This window comes from Ceratotherium simum, chromosome 27, assembly GCF_057802395.1.
Source record: "Ceratotherium simum simum isolate JZ-2026a chromosome 27, ASM5780239v1, whole genome shotgun sequence".
In the NCBI taxonomy this organism is placed as follows: Eukaryota; Metazoa; Chordata; class Mammalia; order Perissodactyla; family Rhinocerotidae; genus Ceratotherium; species Ceratotherium simum.
Window position 1 is genome coordinate 8,762,922 of NC_141926.1, and position 24,971 is coordinate 8,787,892.

The following is a 24,971-nucleotide window of genomic DNA, read 5'->3' on the forward strand; positions in this document are numbered from 1 at the left end:
TTAATAAATTGTTAACAATTTATCAGATATTTTCACATAATCAAAAGCTGGTTTTGCACACCTTTTATAACACATTGATTGTGTATAAAATCCAACTCATAAATGTCCCTCATTGAGTTTTTCTAAGTTTATGTTGCCACATTACCAGAGTAATGTAATTAACAGCATCAAACTGCTATAAAATGTATACATACAGAAGACTATCTTTTTAAATAGCTGGTAGAGATAAGCCTTTAATGTGAAAGGACGTAGGGCTCCCACTGGAAGAGGAGAGAAAGCACCGAGACGTCCACTCTTCTCCAGAGAAGCTCATTTAATAACTAATGACGGAGCTAGAGTTGAGACTAGAAGCAACGGCAATCAAGCCAAAGGTCTAAGACACCAGAAAAATAACTTTTGGAGACAAAGAGCCAAGTTGGAAGATGAGTAATTCAAAGTGCTGTCTATGCTTTTTATCCTACTTACTTTCACCAAAAAGGTTTTTGGATATCTTACAATGAAAAGATACAGATAAAAGAACACATTTAAAAAGACTATTTAAAACCACAGAAATATAGTTACATCCAATAAACTAGGCCAAATGCCTGTTAACTGGGTATTAAGTATATCTCAGAGATTCCTGACATAAATGGCAAAAGTAGAAACAGATATGTAAAATTTAAGCAAAATTCTAACATATACACACTTTTATAGTGTTATTATTCCCTCCCTTTCTCCTTTCTTGTTTTGGAGAAGAGTTATTATAGAAATGATAACTCAGCATATAATTAAGTACAATTTTGAAAAAAGGGGGAAGTTATCCACAATTATCTTAATTTTTTGCAGTCCTTATTAATACATCTTCTTTCTTTTAGATAATTATTTTATCCATAAATCATTAACTTACCAGTCTTCACAATAATCATCAATATGACCATCACTGGGAATAAAAAAAAGCTTAGTGACCTTAAAGAGGTCACAAAATAACTTTTTTCCCCTGCTCTATTGCAAGATAGATGCTGTTATAACAAATCAATAGTCTTACCTCATTAATATGCTTATATGTTTTGATCAAGTCAACAGAAAGTTTTCTCAGGGGAGCAGTTGCTGGATCACGGAAGGTTTGGGGCATCCGCCTCTGTAACATGACAATATCAGGCATCACCTTAAATAGACAGAAAAGACTAGCACTTTAACTATACTGCACTGGTATAAATTCCCTCTTCTGTAACCTGTGTGTATGTATTAAAAAAAAGATATCTACATCAGAAGATGATACATTCTCTCTCAGTTATCTCTCTCAACCGGATTCAAATGAAGACAACCACTGGAACAAATGGATGAAATTAGAAGATCATATGCCCAGCTGCCCAAGGCTTCAATCCTGTTCCCCATGTTAAACAGTGGGATTACAGGCATACGCTTGGTCCAGGAGACATGCACCATGCCGCCCAAGAGGGCTTCTGCACCATACAATTAGCCCAAGGAAAAATTTCTTCTGAATTATTCCTAAAGCCTGACCTGGTTCACAACAGGCAAAGACAAACCCAACTTTCAGGTTCCCAAGACAGAATTTCAAGACCCAGTTAGGGCAGGGATTCTTTTGTTCAACGTTGTATTCCTTTTGCCAAAAACAATGCCTGGCACGTAGTCAGTATTTAATAAATATTTCTTGAATAAACAAATGAATCCATAATACCAATACCTCTACTTACAATTACAATTACACTAGGAGCTGACCGCAAAAAGTTCCAGAGGACACCTTAAAGCTAACGAAACTTTCTTTTAAAAAACTCATTTCAACCATACGCCATTAATCCCTTCCACCCCCAATCCTAAGCCACATCTCTTTCATCATCCAATAGACAGTCAGAGTTCAAACGTGAGCTTCCCGCTAGAGAAGGAACATGAACACCCTCTATACACACACCCAGGAATGTGGCAGCTAGCATGTCTAAGATCCTGGATGGCTGTTCTCTCCTCACTCTTCCACCATGTGTCATGCCTCAGTTAAGGGGTTCCCAATGGGGCTTCCTGCAATCAACACAGCCTCAAAACCAACTAATTACATCAAGGTACCTACAGTCACTACCACTAGCAATCTTTGGGTTCCTGTCTAGCTCTTACAGACATTTACACCAGTAAAATCTACTGAGCCAGAAACACCTGATGTAGCCCCTCTCAAAGGACATTCGGGTCAATTTGAGGGGCAAAGAGACCATAAACACATCATACCAAGCCCTCACAGAAATGTTTAGAGTCCTGTGATAACTAACTAAGTTAACTCACACTAACAAAAAAGAAGAGAGGAGGGTTGTAAGGTGAGAGCGGACAGAACAGGAAAGAATCACCGTCTTGGTGGTACAAAAAGATGGAGTGATCAGAGCAGTTACCTAGGTGCGCTTTCTCTCAAACCAACAGTGACATCAGCTTCCTCTGCATCTACACTCAAATTCTTCTAAGAGCTGTTGTTCTCCAGATGGTAAATTCACTGCATTACTGTATTAAGTCAATAATTATCATCTCTTCCCATGATCCTCTCTCCTTCTTAAAGTTCCAAATAAGGTTTAAGGGGAAAAAAACCTTCTGTGATTATAACTACTTGTCTGAAAAGATAGTAGGAATTAATAAGAAAACCTGAATTACTTCATTTTTCAAATATATATTGTTTTATTTTCCTAAATATAAAGAGTAGGTACAACTAGGTCCACAGAATATTTTATTCTTATACTATTCCTTGGAGACTTAATTTAATGAATAGACAATATCAGTAAAAAGCATGTCAATTATTTTTCTGTGAATGAATGCTATAAATATTTAAGGTAATGAAAGAGGTTTCCTTTAATGTATTTCCCTTTCTATTTTCTGAGACCCTGGCATTGTTTTCATGCAAGTAATTTACTCGGCAAGACCCTTCTTGGATTACAGGAATGTAGCCTTCCTGTGAGGTTTCACAAAATCTGCATCAGTGAAATATTTCATCACCTCTGTAATCAAAGTTGATAGAAGGTGTAACTATTGTTAGAAGCAAACAAATTACTTAAGTAGTTAATAATAAAATAAAAATAGTAGTAGCAAGTATTTGCTACACATTGTTTTGAGCCTGGATATTTTTACGTCTCTCACATAATCCTCTCAACAATCTCATAAGAATAAGTAATATTCCCGTCACCAGTTTACAGATGAGACACCTGAGTCTCTGATGTAAAATTACTTGACCAAGGTCCTAATAAGGCCAGTAAAGAACACAGGGGAGATGAGGGCTGAGGCAGTCTCACACCTAACCCCACACTCTGAACCCCAACACCAGGCCAGGAGCTCCCTATCAACTCTAGGCCTGTATTCTACCCTCTTGGTTGAGTCATTTTTGGGCAATCTGTTGGGCAAAATAATTGAGCCATGCATAATAAATACCAATAAAACATGCATTTATTAAATTAATTATGTACAAAACCGTGAACGTGTTTAAGTTTTTAACTTGCCCATTTACAATTCCACTGGTATTTCAAACTTCTGAAAAAAGAACAGTGACTAGATCTTTCCAGGACTAATTATGCTCACTCAAAACACCAAAATCACAAAATCAAGGAAACAATTTTAAATGTATAGAACATACATGAAATTGGACATGAACATAATTTTGACTGAGTAACGATGTTTTTCTGCACTTAGTGAGTGTGTGCTATGTGCCTGGCACTTCACAAAACATTGCTAACTTCTTCCACAACCGGCCAAACTCTGCCTACAAGGCCAAATCAATTAGCTAATTCTCAACGCCTTACCATATATTTCTGGCAATAGAAGGTACTATTTCAGGGGGCATCTGTACATATAAACCAGATGCATTCTCTCCACAAAAAATTGGCCTTCAGACCAGACTGTATTTCAGTGCTTCAAACAGCACCTTTTACAGAGTAGGTGCTCAAAATATGTGGAAAGAACAAACAAATTTCTACAAGCTAAATACTACTCCCTTCACTAATTTTCATTGTGATTTCGTTAGGTAATCAAATTTTCTGTTTTCCAATATTGTGCTGCCATAAGCACAAATTCAGAATAAGAAAGTTAATTTTTCCAAAAACTCAGTTACAAATCTATACTAAAACTCAAGGCCAGCCCTCAAGCATCTGAGGCTTTCTCCACCTCCTGCTGCTTAGAGTCACAAAGTCAGAAGAATGTACAGCAATGCAGCAAGCTCCCTTCTTACCCTTCCACAGCTGGAGGAAAGCCCACAGCGTTCAGAGGACCAAGGAACTCACCAAGCTGCAGGTGGCTAGTGTCCCCCCACCACCCCAGCATCCTCATTGCAAAAAGGAAAGTTGATAAGATATCCTCCTGCTGCCTCAGCTATCTGGCTCTGGGAGCTGGAAAAAGCCACACTCCCAGTGCTCACATCTCTTGACCTTTCTGTGTGAAGATACAGATCACAAAGCAAAAGAAAAGCAGTAGTATGCACCTCCTGCTTAGGTCAATTACAAAAGCTAAAATAATCTTTTTTTTTTTCCTGAAAAGATTCCAAAGTATAAGCTCTAGGACTTCATTAAAAAATTATTTTCTAGTTTAATAGTATTATCTATTCCATTTTATTTATATTTACCTCATATTTTCACATATAATGAAGAATTAGAAACACTATATTCTGCCTTTCTTGCTATTTTGAGAGCTCTTGATGAAGGTGAGTAGTGTATGTAACACATACCCAGAGGACTGGACTGGTACAGTTGAGAACGATGAGAGGCACTGTGAAAACTCCAATAGCCCAGAGAGACTCAGCATTCTAAACACCAATCATACTTTTCTACACTTACTTTTACTACTTTTCTCTTGTTTTCTAAATTTATCTAACAAAACTGTGTTTAAACTTACATGAAACATACACATATAAGAAAGATTAACTACCAAAAATAAAATGTTAAAGTGAGCTCATTTCAATTTACTTGTATAATAAACCTTATTTAAAGGATGACTGACAAGAAACAATGGAAATCAAATAATGAAATTATTCAAGTTTAGAGCTAGACAGCACTTTGGGGGAGTCTAGTCTAAGGTCCCAGTCTTTCACTCAAGGAACAGACAGAAGGGTCTGTGACCTAACTCAAGTCACACAGCCAGATCATGAGTCAAGACCTTGAGTCTACATCTTATGACTTGTGGACCATGCCACACCAGCACACAGTTTTAATGTTTTACACCTCAGTTAGAAGAAAGATCTCTTCTAATCTGACTGCCTTACTGGGTTCAGAAATTTCTAGAGTTTGGCAGAAATACTTGGCTGAACATTATCACTTAAAAGACAGTCTGTTTACATCATCTGAATCTTTAAAAATATTTTACAACTTAAAATGGAAAATAGTAAGTGAAGTATCTTTTACTTTAAAGTAATCCACAAATCAGATGTTAGTTGTATCTAAAAATAGGTACTTTGCTAACTAAATTACCTACTACAATAACATAACCATAAATAAAGGACTGGAATTTCTTTTAGCCCTCAAGAGAAGCCAGGTGTTAGGATTCAAAGTGCAGTGTATCTAAGAAGAAAAAAGCCTTGGCTGGACCCCTGAGTCTACTGCTTACACACTTGGAGAAGCCACAAATGGGAGCTCAGCCCCTTCAGCTGTAAAACAGATTAAAAACAGGCACCCTGCCTGATAGGCTGCTTTTAAACTAGCAGGAAAATGAATCCAAACATACTTTGTTCCTTAAAACTACAATGCAAACGGATCACTGTGCCATTACTGTTTTCTGGATGTAGAGAGAATTTTCTTCTGGTACACAACTAAACACTTTCCCAACTTGAACATTCTGACCAACTTGCTTTAATTCTCAAACATACAACTTCTTAATTTATTGCATAAAACAAATTCTTAAGTCCTGCTATAATTCAGCTTACTATTTAACTGTGAATGTTATTCACATGCTATATACATTTTATAAATGTAAAGCTAGTTCAACTATTAGCAAAATCTTATCATAATACAAACAATGGTGCACCCTAATAATAGTTACTTAACTACAGCCAATTGCGCATTAAAACGACCTATTATTGAATTAGAGAAAACACATTTCCTTCAAATAATCCAATATAAGACATACTTTGAAATTTTCCAACTTTTTGATCATCACTTGATACATTAAAAGACCTAAACAAAACAGTGGCAAACCAAATTCCTAAGTACATGGAAAACCAGTCGTTTTCAGTGCTCATCACACAATCAATCCCAGTGGGGAAAGAACTTGACTACAACTATAGCCAGTAAAAAAAATTCTCCCCAAACCAAAAATCAACGTAGCGGATGTAGTTAATTCCAGAGAATATTAAAAATACACACATACAGGGGCTGGCCCGCTGGCACAAGCGGTTAAGTGCGCGCGCTCCGCTGCTGCGGCCCGGGATTCGCCGGTTCGGATCCCGGGCACGCACCGACACACCGCTTGTCAAGCCATGCTGTGGCAGCATCCCATATAAAGTAGAGGAAGATGGGCATGGATGTTAGCCCAGGGCCAGTCTTCCTCAGCAAAAAAGGAGGAGGATTGGCGGATGTTAGCTCCGGGCCGATCTTCCTCACAAAAAAAAAAAAAAATACACACATACATACACATATAAATGCATATATGTATGTATATCAAGAGATTTCAGCATTTATTCTCTGTCCATTTTATGAAAAATTACTGACTCTCTAGTCAATATTAGAATGAACAGCATGGTTAATTTGCATTACATTATTTTTTTTAATTTTAAGGAGTTTCATATTTATTTTTATAAATGCGTAGTAAAGTGGTTTATAACAGCATAAAATCAGCTCTATAAGTCTGCTATAATGGAATCTGACTTGTTTTCCTATAACCTATGTTTTTCTACTTACCACCTTTCCATAAAAATAAGACAAGTTTAACTAATATTCTTTAGAAATAACTTTTTCTCTCCCTATTACAGAATGAGAAAATGTGATTACGTTTGAGTGTTTTTTAATTAAGTGAAATACATAGAAAAAAGGGAAAAAAAAAAAATTTTCAATGCAAACTTCTTAACATCATATCTTGTCAACCCAGAATCTCATATGACATGTAAAAGTGAAAACCATTAATGCATTTTGCCTATTTACTATTCTACCATTTTAAGGAGTAAACTACCATCATTCCAACAAATCATTTCTGATATGTCATGAACTTACCTGGTTAGTTAGAGGTTGCTGAATCTGGTCAGAATAAGATAAGGCAGAAACCTGTTGGTCACTTATGTTTGGCTGGCGACGGTCACTGTACTGATGTGAATGGGGCATCTGTCCAGCCATCTGAAGGCCAGCAGCATGGAATGAAAATGACGGTGCAAGCCGAACAGATGAAGGTTTGCATGCTGAAGTCTCTCCTCCTACGAAAAGATAATAAGTGAGGTTTAAAGGATGTTTTCATATCTAATGTTTGTATCTTTTGACCTATCTGATAGTTCCTTAAATATTAAAAACCTTTAAAACAAACAAGAATATGTCACTCAACGTAACACTTGTATGTTAAATGGTATAAAATATATATAGTGATTAAATGAGTATCTATAAATCTGTATTAAAAGAATATCTCAAGTAAATCTTTTTGTAAAGGAATAGGAATAACCTTTAATACTTATTTTCACATATGAGATTTTCAGCAATTGAGAACCATATGTTACATAAGTAATCTGAATTCTTGTGAAGTGCCTCTACTTTGAAACCAATTCAAAGGAACACTACCGAGATGATGCTTTGCATCTGCTAGGTGTATGGCCATCAATATCCCCAGCATTCCCCAAACCAGGTGAAAGATTTTTCCTAATGGTGTTCACTACTGACACAGGTAATTAAAGGTTGAGCATACAAAATACAAAAACAAATTCACAGGATGGTGGATTCCTCTGGACTCTTTCAACACAGTCCTAAGACAACTTAGACCTGGAAAGCTCTCCATAAGAATGAACAGTCAATAATTATCCCATAGGTAGGCTGGGACCATGGGCATGATTTTCATGGTACAAATGGGAAATTAACACTTTGGTCCATAAAAGTATTTGGTAGCTAACTATTAAAAGTTAATTCTTTCTTAAAAAAAGAAAAGAAAAAAGATCTTTCTTCTTATATTAAACCAAACTTGCAATCACAGACTAAAGCCAAAAGGTGAAGCATAAAACTCTAGTCAACAAACTCTGGACCCAGAATACTTGTGCTTGCCTTCCTGAAAAAACCAGCTAACTCCCACCATACAAGACCATACTGTTCAGCACCAGGGTGTTTTTTCTCAAGTCCACTATTTTTGAGACATACAACAGCACTGGACCAATAGTGAAGAGCAGGATTCTCAGCCAGGCTGCTGCAGTCTGAAATTTCAGCTCCAGGTGTACCAGCTGTGTGGCCTTGCACACCTAATTTCTGATACCGATGATAATATCTACCTCAAAAGGCTGTGGTGAAGCGTAAGTGCTTTAATACAAGTAAAGTACTTAGAACAGCTCTGGCTATTAATAAGCTCACTGTTAGCCTGTACTGTCATGTACAGTAAAGGATGATAAGGAGAGTACCCATTCTCGTGCAGCACCTAGTCTGCACTTGAATGCCGCCAACTGAAGAGAACTCTGCAAACTGAACAGAACAAAGCTCAATTCCCCCCAACTGTAAGTTCCACTTCTATTTTCTACCACAGCTAATGACACCATCTTCCACCCAGACAACCAGAATCAAAGCTCTGGGAGTCATGTTAGAGTTCTTTCCCTCCATAGAAAACCTCAAGCAAACAGCCACCCAATCTTGCTGATTCCACCTCCTATAGAACACTCAAATACAACATCTTTTTTTAATCTCCACTACCCCACGTCTCACTTAGATGACTAAAACAGACTGCTAATAGCTCTTTCTGTCTTTACTCAGCCCATTTGCAACTCCGTATTTCTTCAATGAGATGGTTAGAGTGACCTTTCTAAAATGCAAATCTCAAGTCCTCCACTCCTACTTAAACTTGAATATCACCTGCCTTAGCACTGCTTTTAGATCTTAGCTTGTGTCTCCCTTCATTACAGCATGAGGTCCTTACCAGTACATGATTAATAAATATCTGAGTAAGAAAAAGGACAATGTTCCGATGATGACAGATGGGATAACTTTTCTAACATTCCATTACTCATAATAAAAAAATAGATTCAGTCAATTCAATTATGTGGAGCAATTTTGTTCAGTTAAAAAAAAACAGGGGCTGGCCCGGGTGCATAGTGGTTAAGTTCACGCACTCTGCTTCAGTGGCCCGGGATTTGCAGAGGTTCAGATCCCAGGTGTGGACCTACGTACCTCTTATTAAGCCATGCTGTGGCGGCATCCCATATAAAGTAGAGGAAGATGGGCATGGATGTTAGCCCAGGGCCAATCTTCCTCAGCAAAAAGAGGGGAATTGGCAACGGATGCTAGCTCAGGGCTGATCTTTCTCACAAAAAAAACTACAAATTTATCCTAAGGAAATAATCAATGACATGCACAAAGATAGAGAAGAATGTTTATCCTGGTATCGTTTGCAACATCAAAAAATTGGAAAACTAAATGTCAAATAATGAGGGGGAAGGGAGGCTTTAAATCTGCACATTAAAAACACAAAAAACAGGGTGAGCCCTGTGGCAGTGGTAAAGTTTGGCACGCTATGCTTCAGCAGCCTGGGTTCGCAGGTTCAGATCCCGGGCACGGACCTACACCACCTGTCAGCCATGCTGTGGCAGCGATCCACATATAAAATAGAACAAGACTGGCACAGATGTTAGCTCAGGGTGAAATCTTCCTCAGCAAAACACACACACACACACACACACACACAAATAAGGGAAGGAATATAAATATATATGAAAAATATTGATGTCCTTGATATATAAATAGCTCCTATAAATAAACAGTAAAAACACTAAGGCTCTGAACGGCAAATTACTTAACCACTCTGGGTCTTAGTCTCCTTATCTATGAAGCAGAGGTATTACTACACTAACACTATTGCCTTAGGTTAGCCATAAAGGTTAAATGAGATACCACAAGTAGGCATGCAGAATGGAACCTGGCACATGACAAGCACTTTTTAAAATATTAGCTTCTGTTTCTACTATCAACCTCATTATTATATACTATGTTTAAACATTATAATATATATTGAAAAGCGCAAAAATCATTAGCATATAGCTTAAACAATTACCATCAATTGAACCTGTGACAAGAAAAAGAAATAGAACTTTTTTAATTTTAGCAATTTGTAAGGAAAAGACTTTCTTGATAGAAAAATGGAAAAGCAATCTGAATGGGTATTTCACATAAGTGGATATCCAAGTGGCCAATAAATAAATGAAAAGATGCTCATAGTCAGGAATATGATGATAGCTATGTTTTTTTTCTTTTTTGTCAATATATTTTGGATATGAGCCCTTTATTGGTTATAGGTGGTCTGCAATGTCACTCTCCTAATGGCGTTTACTGGTGAACACAATCTCTTCATTTTATCAACTTTTGCTTTAGAATTAGTACTTTTGATGTCTATTTAAGAAATCTTTCCTTATACCAAAGCCATGAAGAAATGCTATGTTATCTTGTAGAAACTGGGTTTTATCATTCATACCTAGATGGACAATGATCTTGGACTTGATTGCTATGTGTGTGTGTGACAGGAATCAAGTTTCATTTCCCCCAAAAATGGACATCCAACTGACCCAGAACCAATATTAAAAAGACCAACTTTCCTCACTGCTCTGCAATGCCATCTTTCTCATAAATCATATGCCCATACTGCTTGGATCTGTTTTTGGACTCTCTATTCTGTTCTACTGGATACACACTTACCTAGATTAATTATCTCTTTGTACAAGAATCAGACACTGTCTAAATTATGACAGCTTTAGAAGTTTTACTATCTAGTAGAGAATTTTGTTCTCCTCAAAATATAGTCAATATTTTAGCTATTCTTAGCCTTCTGCATGTCCATATATGTTTTAGAATTAGCCTATCAAATTCACCAGAACAAATAAACCTACGTTAGGATTTTGGTTGAAATTGCATTGTCTATATTGAACAGTGCTGTCCAACAGAATTTTCGGCAATGATGGATTTATCTGCACTGTCTGATAAGCAGCTACTAGCACTAATGGGCAGTCAACCAATTTTATTTTTTCCTTCTCAATCTTTATTCTTCCCCTTGCCCGGACCTCCAGTACAGTGATGACTGAAAGAGGAGATACAGGTACTACTGTCTCATTCCCAATCTCAGCAAGAAAGCTTCCAACATTTCTCCAATATTGTGGCTGCTGCAGGTTTTTAACTGATAACCATCATCAGATTAATGAAGTTCCCATCTAGTCCTAGTTTGCCACAACTCTTTCCTCATGAATGAATGCTGAATTTTATTAAATGCTTTTTCTGCATCCACTGAAGTGACTTGAGTTTTCTGATTTCCTCTGTTAATGTGGTGAAATACACTGATTGATTTTTGAATGTTAAACCAACTTTGCATTCCTGGAATACAATTTGGTCACAATTATCTTTCTGTGGTAGATTCACTGGTGAAAACACCTGGACCTAGAGGTTTCTTTGTGGGTAGACTTTTCAATTAAAGGTTGATTTCCTTAATATGACTATTGAATTTTGTATTTCCTGGTGTGTCTATTCTGGTGAGTTGTATTTTTCTAACAGTATGTCTACTTTACCTAAGTTTCAAATGCACTGGCATGTGGTTCTTCATAACATCCTCTCTTAGAAGCTTTTCAATCCGTGTGGTTATAATTGTAGTGAGATCCCCTTCACCTTAAGACTGGTTAACGAGGCCTTCTCTTTCTTCTTTGTGATCAGTCTAATCAAAAGTTTATTAATCTTATTAAGTATTTTCTCTTATATGTGTTTTCTATTTCTGCTCTCATCTTGTTCTATCAGTTAGCAAGAGAGGTGTATTAAAAATCTCCCATTTAAGTTATGTTTTTGCATTACATAAACTTAGAGTTGTTATACCTTCCTGATGAATAAAACTTTTTTTCATTATAAAAGGCTCATCTCTATTTCCAATAAAGTTTTTCGCCTTGTCTGATATTAGTACAGCTTCACCAAGCTGTCTCTTCATCTTCGCATGGTACCTCTTCTGTCCATCCTTTTACTTTCAATCTTTCTGTTTCCTTACATTTTAGGTCTGTCTCTTATAAACAGTATGTAGTTGGGTTTAATTTATATATATTTATTCCAACTGTTTTACGTTCCTTTCTTACCTTCTGCTAGACTGAATTTTTTATAGCTCCTCCTACACATAAGTTATTTTATTATTTTTTAGTTATACATTACAATATAGATTGTGTATCCTTGACTCATCACAGTTAAATTACTCCTTTAATTTGTACACTATTGTTGACTTGCGTATGTATGCATATACACACATACACACACACACATATATGATCACAAGACAACAACTAATCATCCAGCATGGGTAGAATTAGACTCAAGGATACATTTGAAGGGACAGATGGATAACATTATGATAGCCAGATAGCTATGAAAGAATTACAAAGACACGGATAGCTACTGCTTGATTATTATAACCATCCTCCTAAAATACTTGTTTCATTTTCTGAATCCAGATCCAGTCAATTCAACAAGCACTTACTGAGGGATTACTCTGTCATTGTTTTGTGGGGGTGACAACGTCACTCATGATCTATAATAGTGCTTCTCAAACTTTAATGTGCTTACAAATCACCTTTGAATCTTCTTAAAAATGCAGATTCTAATTCAGTGGATCTAGGGTAGGGCTTGAGAGCCTACATTTCTAACAAGCCACTAGATGATGCCAATGCTGCTTTGAGAACAGCATCTAAAAAACAATTTAACTATTCACCATAATAAAAGAAAGCTATTTTCCAACTAATGCAAGTGGCATATAATCCAAAACTAAGCTATATTCTGACTAAACAATACACTACAGGACTTTTTTTTCCAATAGAGTTACCTTCCTAGTTAGATTCGAGGGTTTGTGGTTCTTTTTTTTTGTTTGGAAGACTTTTTTTTTTTTTTTTAAGTCTAATATACATTCCTGTGCATAAGGGTAGAATGCTAGGTGACAAAGAATCTGATGTTCTTTTCAAAATTTGCTGTAGGTAATCTGAATGTGGGTTAATAAGAAACAATTATGTTTTTCACATAAATTATTTTGTGTCAAAATTAAATGTGGGACTTTGTTTTAGCTATTTACTATAACATCTATCATAATTACTTAGTAACATCACCAGTTATGGGGACTAGTAACTATGCTGGTCTGTATATAGGGGTGTTGGCCACATGCTCATTGTCTCCTTTCTCAGCTCAAGTACTGTGTGTGAAATCCAGAAAGATACTCAAGTTTAATTTCCTCCCACAATGCCAAAAAGTATTTCAAGTACCCACTCATTCATTCCTCTCCTATAAAACTCCAAGAAGACAAACTAATATGAGAAATCCTTGTCAACCTGATTTTATAATTAAGCAAATCACCATGGTTTTTATTCTTTTGAAAGTTTCTATCTTCCCTTTTAATTCAAATGCTAATGAGAAAAAGGACTCTGTTCATCCTATAACAGAGATGATGATGATCACGTACGAGGTTGAACTACACGAAATTGCTGATATTAGACTTCCTTTGGCCTACAAAACAGCAATTTCATATGGTTTAAGCTGGTATCTACCATATTATACAGAATCCTTATTCAACTAATTTAAAAATTAGCTATAATAATATTTTAGCCCAAGAATATATCACAATTCATGTTACAACATCAGATTTTGTAATTTAATGAAGAACTTATAATATTTAATTCAAAATTCTCTTCAAAATCATTATTTGGAGTTCAAGTCCAAAACAACATTTTAAATTGCTGCTAAAGAGTGTAAAAGGCAAGTTGCAGCCAAGTATGCAGATGGGGTCCTATCTGCTTTTTTTATATCTTTCTGACTATATGGATCTTCTTTACCATAAGCATGTTTCTATAACTTTTTAAATTTCATTAAAATTTTCTTGGTAAATAAATAGTTTATTGAAAAAATGAAGTAGCTTTCTCACTCCAGCGAAGTTACTATGTTCTAGCAAGAAACTATAATAACTAGAGACCACAATACTAGTACAGATTAGCACTGATTCTACAAAGAAAAATTCCACGAACAGAACTCAGAGACTGGGAGATGGTAAGACTCAAAAAGGCAGAGGTAGACAGAGAGAAAATATCAAATCGAAAAGCCTGGGAGAAGACCCTGAGTGAGAATAACAGCCATTTATCTCTGATATAAGACCCACATGCTTCACTTGCAGCTAACTTGAATTTCCTTTTGTTATTAATAAGTTGATAGGGGACCATCTTTGTGACGGTCTTCATCCACATTAGATTTTAAAGAGAAAGAATATTATAGAACAAAAATAAATAAAAATAATTCAAGTTAATTAAAACTATAGCATCCGGGCCGGCCCCATGGCTTAGCAGTCAAGTGCGCGCGCTCCGCTGCTGGCGGCCCGGGTTCGGATCCCAGGCGCGCACCGACGCACCGCTTCTCCGGCCATGCTGAGGCCAAGTCCCACATACAGCAACCAGAAGGATGTGCAGCTATGACATACAACTATCCACTGGGGCTTTGAGAAAAATAAATAAATAAAATTAAAAAAAAAAAACTATAGCATCCAAATGTGGAAACTCTGATGAGGCCAAGCTTCTGAGACAGAATTCCCTAAGAAATGAGCTGAGGGCAAGCAAGCTTATATGGGAAGAAACCTGCAAAGTCCCTAGTAACAAGACAGACCCACAATGAAGAAGAAAAATATTAAAGGAACAGCCAACTGTACTTTTAATGACAGCTAGACATAAAGGTACACAGTTAAGAGGGTAACTGAATATAAGTCCATGAGTAAGTTTTGTTCACCACGATATTATTAGTACCAAAGAAGAGTGCCTGGCACGTGGCCTGCATTCAGTAAATATTTGTTCAATGAAAGAATGAACTGAATCCATCAAGAATACTTAGCATGTGAAGAAATGGTTGAGAAACAGAGGAGACTTTAGGGAGTGAAGATGAAAGAAGTATTTAAAAAATGAGGGGCTCATGAGTCAGAAATAAAGAATAGTCTAATCATAGCACAGGCTAGAAGTGTTGCTTGCCAGTCAATTTCTCTTACTCACTTTTACATCCCAAGCACTTAGCACAGTGCCTAACTCCACATTGGGTGTTAAATAAATACATATTACAGTAAAACTATGTTATGACTCTGTAAATTAAGTAATGACAAGGACAAATGAACTGATTTCTTATTACCCTCTAGTTAGTGGCCAATCTATGTCACTACAGAATGCATGTGTACACACACACACACACACGTTTTAACCTACTAGCCATAGTAGCATATTCAATTGTCTACAAACACAATGAAATTGCTCATATAAGACCTAAATGAATCCTCAGGTTTTTCAGTCTAAAACAATTCAATTGGTGTATTAAATTGTTAAGAACAATGGGACAGAGATAAAAATATTTATCTTTAAAAGCCTATAATATCAGACTTTCACTTCTGACCATTTTAGAGTATATGGCACCAAACTACCTCACCCATCATAACTAAAACTGGTCAAAACATATGAGGTAACTGTTTTCAGACACTGGACCACAGGTAGTACAGAACTGGGTTCACTGAGAAAAGAGAAACAAACTTGGTGAGCCCCACAATCACCCTGGCTCTCTCTCTGGAGACAACTTCCAGAGTATAGCGTAGGGAGGGGGAGCCCAAACAGAACACAGTGGGCTCGCTGAGCTGAAGATGAGAGTTCAAGGCTCATCTCAGAGATGCGAGTTTAAGGCTACTGAGTGGCTGGAATTTGTGGGGCAGGCAGCAGAAAAAAGGGAGCTATGCAGAGAAGGAGCCCCCTTAATCTATATCCAGGGATCCCCAAGACTCTTTGGCAAAATACTAAGCTGCACAAGCGCTGGGCAAAGGTCCATGAAGCTGGGCAAAGAAGAACTGCCAGCAAGCTGTGAGCTGAACATCTACTAGAACTCGCACAGGACTGGGAGACAGAAAGTGTTCCAATCACCTAGGGTGGATAAACTCTGATAAACACCACAGATATTCAACTGAGAGCCCAGAAAATCCACGCTTTAGGACGAGGGCTAAACTGGCCCTCTAGTGAAGGCTGCCTTCTACCTGTCCTAACAGAAACTGAAACAAACCTCAAAGGATCAAGATGATTTATAAGTAAATTAACGGCCTGCCAGGACAAAACTCAACACTTTCTAAAGGACAAGAAAATCCTGATGCTCAAGAACCCAGCATTCTTAAAGCCCATATCCAATCAAAAATCACTAGGCATACAAAGAAGTAGGAAAATGTGGCCTGTATTCAGGAGGAAAAAGAATCTATCTACAGACCTAGAAATGATAGAAATAGTGAAATGAGCAGACAAAAAATAGGTATTAGAAATGTTTTAAAATATAAAGGAAAACATAGACAAAATAAGAAGACAAACAGCAAATCTTATTAGATAAATGGAAACTATAAAAAGGAACCAAAGGGAAATTCTAGAAACAAAAAATAACTGAAATGAATATTTCACTCAATGGACTCAGCAGCAGAAAAAATCAGTGAATGTAAAAACAAAGCAATATAAAGTAACCAAACTGAAAAGAGGTATAGACTATAACAGAAAAATATAAACAAAGCATCCAAAACCTACAGAACAAAATCAGGCTAACATGTCTGTTTGGAGGAGGAATCAAATGGGAAGGAGAGAGCAACTGGGGAGAGAAAACTTATGAATAAGTAACAGTCAAAAGTTTTCCAAATTCAATGAACCTCAAGCAATATAAACACACACACACACACACACACACTCACTCTCTCCCTCTCTCAGGCATTCAACCAAATTGCTAAGAACCGGCAATGAAGAAAAAAATTGTAAAAGCAGCCAGAAGGGAAAAAAATACACATTTACACACAGAAGAACCACTGGCTTCTCATCAGAAACCATACGTGCCAGGAAAAAAATAAAGCAACATCTTTAAAATGATGGAAGAGAAAAAGACCTTTAACCTATAATTCTATATTCAGTGAAAACATCCTTCAAAAATGAAAGCAAAACACTTTTTCAGACAAATGAAAGTGAAAAAACTTTGTCAACAGCAGACTTGTACTCAAAAAATGTTTACTGGGGCCGGCCCGGTGGCACAAGCGGTTAAGTGTGCATGCTCCGCTACGGTGGCCCAGGGTCGCCAGTTCGGAACCCAGGCACGCACCGACGCACCGCTTGGCAAGCCGTGCCATGGCGGCGTCCCATATAAAGTAGAGGAACATGGGCATGGATGACAGCCCAGGGCCGGTCTTCCTCAGCAAAAAGAGGAGGATTGGCAGATGTTAGCTCAGGGCCAATCTTCCTCACACACACAAAAAAATGTTTACAGTTCATAGAAGGAAAATGATTCCAGATAGAAACTGAGATCTACCTAAAGGAATAAAGACCACCAGCAATGGTAAATATATAGATAAACAGTAAAGATATTTCTCTTGTCAAAATTTTTAAAAGAGAATCAATGGTTTGAAGCAAAAATAACAATGTATTGTGGAATTTATAACACATATAAAACTAAAACATATGACAACCATAGCACCAAGGACCAGAGAGGTGAAAGGGAAGAGCACGACAGTGTAACTCAGGGTATAGGTGGTGAGCCCTCAAGCAACCACTAAGATAGATAAGACAGAGAGGTAGGTAGGTAGATAAATTACTAACGAGCCACTAGAGGAGACAAGGTGGAATGTTAACTGTATTTAAGAACTAAAAACAATACTCTTGATACTTTGAAACTAGTATACATACCCATGTATTTTATTCACTCGGTATTTAACAAGCACATATTATTTTTGAATTACTATACTATCCTCAACAACTAGATTACAGAAAACCTTACTTAACTCTACTGTAAATGGATCCTTAACCCTTTCAATTAACAAAGGGCAAACCAAACTCTTACAGCTGAAATAAGAGGTCAAGAACTTATTTTTAGTAATAGAATCTGGAACACAAAAAAATATTAAAATAGTCACCCAAGATACAGCTGCTGGACTCCATAAATTATTATACTGTACATGGTATAACATGTAATATTGGTAAATTTATATTTCCCCCAAAATTATAAAATATTTTTAAATAGTCAAAATAAAGCAGATAATATCACCTGGTATTTTATGGGTTATCAGTAGTCATGAAAATTCCAAGTGGAAAAAGAAATATCTTTTCTCTTATAGTAGCCATAATATAAAAATGTTTAATCATAATAAACCTATTTAAATACAAGTTTCCACCATTTAGTAGAAAACAAGGTATCAAGCAGCCTTTGAGCCCTTAATTTCTAGGAATGTGGGGGAGGAAGGCTTGAAACAAGCAACAGGTAAACAAAGATATACAATGTTTCCAGAGAAATTTTAGAGGTGAGATTAAACCTTTTAAGAGATCAAATCAAACCACTTGAAGAAAATGAAGATCAGTGATTAACTTGGCCTGGTAGCTAGCTAGTGGCTGCGAGTAGATTAGAAGGCAGTCTCTATTTGGGTGGTGAACATGATGTAATCTATGCAGAAATAGAAGTATAATGATGTACCCCTGAAATTTATACAATGTTATAAACCAATGTTACTGCAATAAACAAAAAATTTTTTAAAAAAAAGGAGGAGGCAGTCTCCCTCCTAGCGCAACACTGGTACTGAGATGTGAACTGCATGAGCACTCCCCTCCTCCAGCGTGTGTACCACTGACTCCCCAGGAGTTAGAAGTGTTCAGCACACAGCAGAAGCTCCATGACTAACTCCTGCCTGACTGACAGAATGAGTAGGATATAAAGAGCACAGACATTAGTAAATTTATAAATGTGATTCTGCTATTAGGAGAAGATTTAGAAATGCCAACACAAAATGGAAGATTATTAATATGTTGCAATAAACATATAAGCTACGAATTTTAGGTATGATTAACTGATAACTGATTTTAAATGACTGCAACAAAACTTTTGAAAAACTGAAAACTCATACTTTACTGGAAAAATCATATGCTACAGAAAGCAACGTATTTTTAACACAGCAACTGAAATAATGGTCACTTGTACAAAATACAAGAATGCTTCTGAGGCAAATACAATAAAAAATCAACTATCTTCATGATTGTAGTTGCATGATTCTTGCTGGCTTATAATTGTTTTAAATTTATATACTCTTTAACCTGCTCGCCTCACTCTACCCCAGCCCTTTAGAGGGGAACAAAACGCAAACTCATTTCTGGTATTAGTTTAATTTTAGATGTTGTTTTTCACTAGACAGCCCTGCAGAGGGGCAGAAAAGGATGCCTTTTGGACTAGCAGAATCCAGATAACAGCACAAGGGAACAGCAAATGAGACAACAGCTGCTGAAGCAGCCTTTTTGGGGAATTTCAGTGTCTTTTTTTTTTTTTTTTAAGTATAGTTGACATACAATATTATGTTAGTTTCAGGCATACAATATAGAGATTCTACATTTATCTACATTACAAAATGATAACCACAATAAGTCTAGTAACCATCTGCCACCATAAAAAGTTATTACAATATTATTGACTATATTTCCTATGCTGTAGCAATATCAGTGTCTTAATACAAACACCGAGTGTTGTATATAAATATAGGACCCAACTTGCATGAATTTCTTTCTAGCAGAGTATTAGAACGTTATTTACTCAATAGATAACTACTCAGGCTAAACTGAGACCAAGTCCCTAAAAAAATAAAAAATCTACTACCATTGTGAGAATAAAAGTATTTTTAAGAATCTAGAAGGTCTGCACAGGACAGTGATGGTGGCTCTACTAGGCATCCAGGTTAATACTAAAGAAAATGAGCACTAATTAGGGTCCTGAGGACTGCTTGTAGAAATGCTAACCACTTAACTGAAGGATTCACACTTCCCCTGCGGTCACTTGGCCTTCAGTAAGTTTAACTTTCATAAACGTGTAAAGATTTCAAGTTTTACAAAAATGACATAAGTCATTCAAATTGACAAATAACACTGGTAATAATTAAGGAACTAATTCTTTCAAACAAGCTAAGAAATTATTATCATTCAGAGTAGATGGTAACCCAGACCCTGAGACTCTAGTGTGTCTTTCAACAAGAGAAATGACAACAGCGACCATATAGCTCAAGGCTCTCAGTCTTGATTTCGAAGCTGCCCCTCATCCTGGTAAAAACCTGTCAGGTGATATAGGCTCATGCATGGTTTAGCAAACACAGTCACCTGAGATAGGATTAGTAGTAGTCCACAGCACCTGAAACAGCTAGACTTCAGCCTAACTGGCAGTAACATGACGAGTGCATTCAATGAACGCCACTTCCTATTTTCAGTCAGAAGAGGGGGTTTTCGTTCACTTCCTCCCACATCCCAGTCAGCCGTGGGACAGTTAAGGGAGAGCACTGGAACAATCTAGACAGCATAACTGTAGGTCTCAAGCTGCTCATAAAAACCTGTGTGAAGCCCCACGGCCCTGGGCACTGCTTTCTGTATCTCAGATTCCTCTGTAACATGCAAATTTAGCATATTCATTTACAAAACACGTAAAACAAGAAATACAGTTGGAAAGTTCAGCCTGCTATATAGAAATACACTGGACTAGGATTTAAGACCTCTTGCTTGCCTTAGCACCAGCACAAATGCAGTGTGGGGACAAGTCAGTCTCCTCATACATGAAATGAGACGATTCATCATCGTGTCCAATCACGTAAATCCAAAGTATTCCTTCCCTTGCAAAATGCCATAGATTTGAAATGTTACACAGACCGTTGTCAGACGAAAGGAAAGGTTGTGCTCATGTCTCTGTCTAGAGCTTAAAAGACACATTTTAATGAATGGTGGTTAGATTCTAACTTAACTCTTTTGTAAAAAAAATCTACACAAAAACATAGTAAAATACAATTTATCAAAAAACAATTTTAATGCTATATACACACACATACATAATGTATAATGTATGTATACGTACATATATATAAAACTTGAATGACCCAAAGATGCTCCCTCCCTCACCCTGTTCCAGGATTGTTCTTCAGATCTCTTGACCATAACTTTGTTAGGGTCTAGACACACTAAATTGCCTTCCACAAACCTGAAAGTACAAAAAGAAGAGAAATGATAACACATCTAAAAGCTGAAATATTACGAAGCCATTAAAAAGCTGACGTTGCCTGCTTAGCTGCCTTCCCCTCAAGGAGAGAAGGATCAGAACACAGGAAAAGGCACCCAGGAATACAGCACAGGCAGAAATGTCACCTCCCACAGGCCGCCATCACCTTCAACTATGCTACAACGGTACCATTTTAAGAAGTATCTGAAGATGCTACTAAGTTTTAGGTCATTAAGGTTTCTTTGGAAAGAAAGTTGACTCAAACCTTCCCTGATCTTTACCTCTGCCTTCTCCCAAAGCAGGCACAGCAACAGCAGCTAAGAAAAAGAAACTTTTTTAACAACTTTTTCCCTCTCCTATCCCAGGCAGAAGAGAACCATACACATATTCCTCACTCTTTTTTAGTTTTAGTTAAACAGCTGTTAAACATACAAGATATTTTTAAATCTAGTTAAGTACTTGGGTACCTATATTGAATTGCAACATAATACTTAAAATTATCCAATGAGGCAATCATTTGGCTTTGTGATTCCAATTAAAACACTGTATATTTATGATGATTTTCCATTACCAAATGCCCAAAAGGCAAGATATTCATCTGACCAGAGACATTTTAAAAGTTAAGCACGGAGCAAACTGTTAAAGGTTCAATAGAGGTTATAAAATTTAATAATATGAAAAAAGTAATGCTTCATTAAAAGTATACTTACACAGCAAATAAACACATCATTTCAGAGTTCATAATTAGTTTCCCTCTTTCATATCTACTATGCAAAAGTGGTTAAATTTGCACCTGAGTTCTATACCAAATGAAAACAGTCTGGAAAATGTTACTATCCAAAGTGTTAAACAATACCCTTAACATATTAAAAAAAACTCTCTAACGACACAGTTTAAAACACTAAGATCTGCCCCCTCTCCGGAAAAAAATCAGGCAAAAGATGCAATTCTCACAAACCAATAATAAGCATAGGAAAAAACTTTCAAACTCACTAGAAGTCAAAAAGTCAATAAATAAATAACAATGAGATTTCATTTTTACCTCTAAAACAAGCAAATTTTTCCAAACCAGGCAGAGTATCCTCAATAATAATAGTATGGATAAAGCAGGTTTCTATGACTCTACCAGAAAGTAGTTTTTCACAATTAAAGAAAAAGTAACAAAAATAAAAATTAGTCACTTCCTTGAACTAGTACAACGCCAAACATTGTTCCAGTATGCCCTTATCCCCACAAAAAGTTCTATGAAGTAGGTGGCATTATTACAGCATTTGCTACATTTTACACTGAAAGAAACCAAAGTCCAGCGGCTCCATAGAGGCCCTAAGTGTGGAGGCCCTGAGCTCACAGGTTCACACAGCTGCTAAGTGGAAACACAAGAAACGCAAACCGGGCTCTCCATCTCCAGAGTTCCCTCTCTGCACCACTCTGAGCCGGGCCTCAAACACAGGAGTGGGGAAGTGCTCAAGAAACATGAGAAACCCCTCCTAAGAAAGGAGACCGTTGAATTCCTGCAAAGAAGTGAAGAGAAACTGAACCAGCAAGGAGACAGGGGCTAGGAAACAGCAACCTGGCTTGAGAATGTCCCTTCCCCAAAACAATCTGCTTGAATTTAGGTGAAAATAGGCAAGTGGGTGGCTGAGGCCAGAAGAGAGGGCAATTTAAAAAGGGGTCTAGCAAAAATGAGTAAACTTCACATCAAATTTTACAAAGTTATCTAAAGAAAAGAAAAAGTCAGTTCTCTAGTATCCATGAATTTTGTGAAGAGCTCACGAAAATGTCCTATGAAGAAGACAAGACTGGGAGATGTGCCACAATCTGGCCCCGACCTCTACCTGCAGCCTCATCTTGTGACATGCCCTCCCTGAGGCTCCGACCCCTCAGAGGCACCTCCATGCTCTGTCAAGCATGTCCTCTGCTCCACCTGAAACACTACTGCCATACTGCCCTGCTGATCAACTCCCACTTCTCTTCCAAGTCACAGCTCAAATGTCACCTCCAATTTGGCTGGAGAATGGAGTCTAGACAGAGGAGTAGATTAAGTATAGAAAGGCAGGTTGGGCCAGAGAGTCTTACTGTCAGGCTAAGGAATTTGGATTGTGTAAAATAGGTAAGAGGTGCCAGGGAAGGTGTGCCAGGAGTGACACGACTCTGTGTTTTTAGTTACAGCCATAAACACTTTAGAGTGTCTGGATTCAATTCTGCCACTTACCTAGCTACTATGTTAGATAAGTTAATTAAATCTGTGCCTCCCTTTCCATCTGCAGAATGGGTTAATAACAGTATGTGAACTTCAAGAATATTATCAAAATTACAGAGCTACTGTTTAAAACGGTATCTGGAACATGATAAGTGCTCAATAAATGTTCTATTATTTAAGCTTATCATAACAGAATTATGTGTAATATGGATTGGAACAGGGAGACACCACAAGTAGAGATCAATTAGGGGCTTTTTTCAACAGTCCAACAAAGAATTGTGAGAGCCTTTAGGAGGTTAATGTTGGATAAGAAAGGAAGGAGATGTATGAATAAACACTGTTCTGTGAGGCAGAACTGACAGGACGTGAAAACTTGTTTAAATATGGAAGATGAGAGACAAGCTGGATTCAAAAATGACTCAGAGGCTTCAAGCCTAGGTGACCTGGAAAAAAGTGGTGACAATTAGAAAAGGGTGCTAAGTTGAATGACGATATCTCCCTAAACGTATTATGATTTGAACTTCAAAGACTGCCTCCTAGTATAATATCTCAGCAGTTTTCATTTTATCAAGCACACGACAGTTGAAACTTTGTTGAAAACAGAAAGGAAAAGAAGTACAAAAACAATAAAAGGAGAAGGAAAAGGGTGTGGCGGGGAAAAAGAAAACTGGCCTGAGGAGAAGCCCAGGGTTCCAGTCTGAGCTCAGAGGTTGACTACATGACATTGGGGAAAACGTGCCACCTGTCCAAACAGCCATACTCCGTCACAAAGGGAATATCACTATCTGAGGCTTCTTCAAAATATAGACACCACTCTCCTCTCTCCACCGTCTCCAAAGCTTTGTCCTGGGGAGCTCTGTTTTTGACAGGTGCAACCTCATCTGCTCTGGATGCTTGGGCAGAAAAAAAAGTTGAACACACCTGAAAAACCATCTCCACAGTCACTTCCAGTTCTGACATGATCATATTTGCCTGAGCATACCACAGTCAGGAATATAAGGCTGTCCCAAAAGCAAGGAGATCTCACATTTCCCAATGAGATCAGTATTACATATCTATCTATATATGAGAGGCGCCCATCTCAATATGGTCAAACACCTACTTCTGTCTTCAATACCTGTGCCTTTGTCATCACTGGATTTCCTTTAAAGTTACCTAAGTTTTCCAGAGCACATAATCTTAACTTCTGAATTGTTTTAGATACAACACTTTTTGAATCCCTGTATGACACTATAACTGGACATTTTATCCCAAGTAACAATAACATAGAAAATTTTAACATTAGAACAGTTGTTCTTTTCCATTATTCCTATGGTATATTCATGATTTCTACTTATTACAATACTTTTTAAATGGCATTTAAATTTTATTTACTATATCAACACCTGAAAATGTGAGGCCATAACCTCAAAAATCTGTGTTAAATTTCTCTGCCTCACTTTTTACAGGTTCATTACATCAAGTGACCTCCATAAGCACCCAAAACTACTATTAAAAGAGGTTCCTCCACGGCTATGTGTCATCCTCAAATAGAACTTTGTTATTTAAAGTAAAGTTAACAGATAGTACACCTCATAACATGAGAAACTTCAAAAAGACTTTTTAAGGACTCAAATACATAA

General features: G+C 37.1%; 1 protein-coding gene across 6 annotated transcripts in view; it reads right to left on the minus strand.

Annotated features, from left to right (window-relative positions):
* Positions 1-24,971, minus strand: part of DYRK1A (dual specificity tyrosine phosphorylation regulated kinase 1A) — a 142,600-nt gene that overhangs the window by 31,258 nt on the left and 86,371 nt on the right. For 5 of the 6 annotated variants that reach the window (XM_087418086.1, XM_087418085.1, XM_087418087.1 and 2 more), the window contains 2 exons: positions 7,152-7,348; positions 1,025-1,144 (listed from right to left, as the gene is read on the minus strand). In XM_087418086.1, coding sequence (XP_087274212.1) covers positions 1,025-1,144; positions 7,152-7,348 — 317 coding nt within the window. The remainder of the gene's footprint in view (positions 1-1,024; positions 1,145-7,151; positions 7,349-24,971) is intronic. The other variant, XM_087418083.1, reaches the window with a different exon arrangement.